The following is a 4,184-nucleotide window of genomic DNA, read 5'->3' on the forward strand; positions in this document are numbered from 1 at the left end:
CCCGGAAAATTTTGAAAAATGAACCTTCTAAAATGGCATTTCGTGCATTTTTGAAAGGATTTCCAAGAAAAAATCAGATAAATTTTTATTCAATGACAAAAGGAGCAGTTTTTCTACGATTCCAGTCCATCTTGTCAAGAAAAATCTTGGACCTTTACGTAAAATGTGGACCAAAAAGTGGACCTTTCAGCCTTGTGGGGGGGAGGGGGTTCTTCCGAACCCCTCGACCCCCCCGCTACGGGCATGAAAGGGAATAAAGGACGCTCAAAAAAACGTGAATGTTTGCTGTATATTAAGATTCGATGTAAAGATATATACAAATTCATTAAAGCATTGCATGGCATATCATCACTTAGCAATGCAAGAACAGTTTGTACAGGATACAAAATAACATAACTACTTCCCGGAATAACAGGACCAAAGAAGCATGAAGACTGTGACTGTGTCAGCTTTATTGATTCTGTTGAGTGGGTTTCATATTCGACAAACCGTGACGCAGACTCCAACACCGGCATCATGTAAGTGTACATACATGTAGAACATGTCTGTAATTTTACAGGAGGTTAAGGCCATGTTGATTTGATTATATATATTAATTCATTTCATCTCTAACTGTCCATTATATGACGACATCAGAAAGCAATTATTTAGCACCGTGTCCAAAATGCTCCCTTACTTGCCCACCATTCCCTACCACAAAAAAATTACTACTAAAATCAAAGAACCCACATATTATAGAACTGGGTAAATTCGTTTTCCATTGCCTAAAAAGAAGAAGTCAAACCCAGTAAAACTAGTACCATGTATGTTGTAGAATATAGTATAATGCTAGACGTACATGTAGATATAGTCTCACATACCACTGTATTTTCTTTCTTATGTTGTTTGTAACTGCAATTAGCCCCCGGGCAAGTATTTGCAATAAACTTTCTATATCGATAACATCTGAGCGGGCATGAATTTTCAGCCGTTTGTTTCTTAAAAACAGATTTTGACCATACTGCAAATCGTAAAAAGCAGCTGCAAAATGAGCAAATTCATGCCGTATCTTGGTTGTCCATCGTTGTCGACGAAGACTTCTATATGCATCCTTTCCTCATCTGCTATGCACCTGCACACTAGTGTGCCGTATATTGCAAAAAAAAATACTGGAAAACGACACTAAGTCGTGGAATGCCCTAATCAAATGTTATTCGTGACACCATACTCTGTGTGTTTAGTTATTTGCTCAACCTTCAAGACCACGAAGACTTTTACGATGACACGAATACAATGAAGGAAACTTTTCTTTATTTGCTAAAATATCGAATCAGTTGTGGAGTTCCCATATAATCAAATCGTCATGGCCTAATGTATCGCAGTCTTAGCTTAATTTCTTACTGTTGATTGAATTGAGATGAAGAATCGTCTATTACATACTATATATATTATACATATATAATATATTAAGGTCAATAGAGAAAGATAAGGTGTAATAATAATCCATAGTTCTTTATTCCTATGGTCAATCTTTGAAATAATTATCTAACGTAAGTGCCTTTGGTCACTATATATACTTCGCAAACATACACTGGCCAGAACAACTTGGCAATTTATTATTAATGTCTTTGATTTTTGTACATTTCTTTCCTAATCGGTTACAATAATTTTACCAATCAAACGTTAAGTTGTTTATGGTAGATGCAGACGTTTCAGAGATGTTTTCTGTACAATTATATACCAGGTGCCTTTCTAAATTATATTTCTCTACCAATTTTTTAGCTCCAAGCCCAACACCAAGCACAACTCCATGTAAGTACACATCTAGAACATGTCTAATATCATAATATTCTATTACTGCATTCATCAATTGTAGATGAACAATATAGTAATAGGTTAACTGTAGTCAAGTAGAATAATGAAAGGGCGTATGTGGAGGTGGGGGTGGAAGAAGGACGAATATGAAGAGGGGGCAGATTGACCATTGTTCCTGCAATCCATAGCCTGGGTGCCAGACTGTTGCCAGGGGCAGTATAGAGGCCTAGTATTAGTAGCTCCTCGGCTCCTAAACGTTGACCATGGACACTTTGAGAGATAAATTTTTTAGATAAATCGAGAGATAAGTTAGACCCCCAGGTGCCAACTCTGGGCGTGTGGCTTCCTCCAGCCGAAATTAGTATTGTGCTGAGCCTGTTCATGTAATCGATTTTTTGGTTGATAAGCAGGATTCAGCTACATCAATCGACATAGATTTATTACGATATTGTTTGATGTGCTTTTCCCACTGTGGTACATTTTGCTTAGTGACAATGCAGTATGCACACTCGTTGAAATGCTTTAGGCTAACGTAACGTTTTGATATCCGAACTGAGATACCTTGTGCCGTGTAAAAATCCGGGAATTTTGTACTACATGCACAATTTGAGGTCGGACTGTATTGTCAATGTGTGCTTTTCATTGTCCATTGTTTATTTCTAAATAGTTGTTATGTATTGAGATACGATACGATAGGATATTGATCGCTGCCCTGTAAGAGTACATGGCTTTTACATCCATTACGGAAAAGCCCTAAGATAATTTGTGCATTTTAGGATGTACACATTTTGGTTCCGCTCTTCTTACTGAATTCATTACATTCAGTACATTCCTGTTTTTTGCTTGTTTTGACTCCAGAAACACATTTGATGAAAGTCTACTTAATCCTGGCGAAAAGCAGGAGAAAACTAGAAAGGCCAATATTTGCTTTGGAGCAAATACAGCGATGGGTTCACCACATTTTACGACATGGCAGGGAAAGAATGAGAAACACAAGGGAAAACAATGATTTACATTGATATAACTATAATATGAAGTAACATACAACTAAAACAACAGTTGGATAGCTATTCCCTACTTTATTGGTTAGGATTTTTAATTGCATAATGCAAACTGTTGATTTTCAAAAAAAAAAAAACGTTCATGCCCCGCATTCCAATGCTGGAGCAGAAAAGCTTGAAATACCTACCAAAACACTTGAATAAAGACATACTGTCAGTATGGAAATGCTCTGTGCAGGTGTTAATCAAGTTAAATCCCAACAGCCAATCAGCAAGAAATGCTCTGTGCAGGTGGAAATGCTCTGTGCAGGTGTTAATCAAGTTATATCCCAACAGCCAATCAGCAAGAAGTATAGAGGAAAGCTGCATGCCTATTGGTTGATGCCCTGCATTCCATTGTGATGACTCATGCCCAGACGTGGTAAACACGGCACACTAACACAGTAATACATTTGCTATAACACAGCCAAAAAACTCAAATAAAACCATTCTAAAAGCCTGTATCACAAAAATTTAAAAAACGCCTAGGGGTATTTGCCCACTGTACCTCCATACCAAATTCCAGGACCTTAGGCCCTAAAATGAAGAAGCTGAATCCATTTAAAAAATGGCAGGAGAAGGAGAAGGAGAAGAAGAAACATCAGAAAAAGCAATATGGGTTCACCACCACTTCGTGGTGTGGTGAACCCATAACAATCACGGCCTTATACAAAATAAAACTAGTTTTGTTTGTTTGCTTTAATTAGTGGAAGGTACTAAATAACACATTGCCAAGGTAGCCGTAAACGTACCTTTTCAATTTGATTATTCCATCTTTTCATTGTGGGGTTTCATCAAAGCGGTCCTTAGTAAGTATAGTCTTCATATAAAGTTTAGCCCTATTAGTATTATTTGGTCCTTTGTATATAATCACAAAGCTGCATATACATGTATTTAAGAATATCTCGGCGTGGTTTGTAACGGAGGCAAGATTTTAAACTTCCTCTATCGTAAGTGATGATAAGCTATGTCACACTGAAGGACTTATGTTCCTAATTACGTCCTGCTTTAGGCCCTGATCCTGGCACCGTTAAAATTACTGGGGACTATCTCAGAATCGTAGGAACTGCCGAGGAGCCAGCTCTCTTCGAAGCTACCCTCGACCCTCCCTACAGCTGCTACCAGGGAGTGACGTACTCCTGGCATTGCCGCCAGAATGTCACCAACTCTTTGGTTAGTTCTACCCCTGCTCCCATTGGTCAGTACAGTCCCTCGTCACGTGACAGCAGCGGCAATAACGTGTACACAAACGCCTGTAGTGACGTCAACTTTCAGGAACTTTCTGGAGCAGGAAGCGCCATTCGCCTCAACCAATCAACGATGGCTCCAGGAGCGATCTACGTCATCAAA

The 4,184-nt window shown here is 38.6% G+C and overlaps 1 protein-coding gene across 1 annotated transcript in view; it reads left to right on the plus strand.

Annotated features, from left to right (window-relative positions):
• Positions 1-4,184, plus strand: part of LOC109477089 — a 185,930-nt gene that overhangs the window by 147,404 nt on the left and 34,342 nt on the right. The window contains 3 exon segments of the mRNA XM_019778129.1: positions 385-518; positions 1,762-1,791; positions 3,847-4,148. Coding sequence (XP_019633688.1) covers positions 385-518; positions 1,762-1,791; positions 3,847-4,148 — 466 coding nt within the window.

The sequence above is a fragment of the Branchiostoma belcheri genome, unplaced genomic scaffold (assembly GCF_001625305.1).
Source record: "Branchiostoma belcheri isolate BF01 breed outbred unplaced genomic scaffold, Haploidv18h27 scaffold4, whole genome shotgun sequence".
Taxonomy (NCBI): Eukaryota; Metazoa; Chordata; class Leptocardii; order Amphioxiformes; family Branchiostomatidae; genus Branchiostoma; species Branchiostoma belcheri.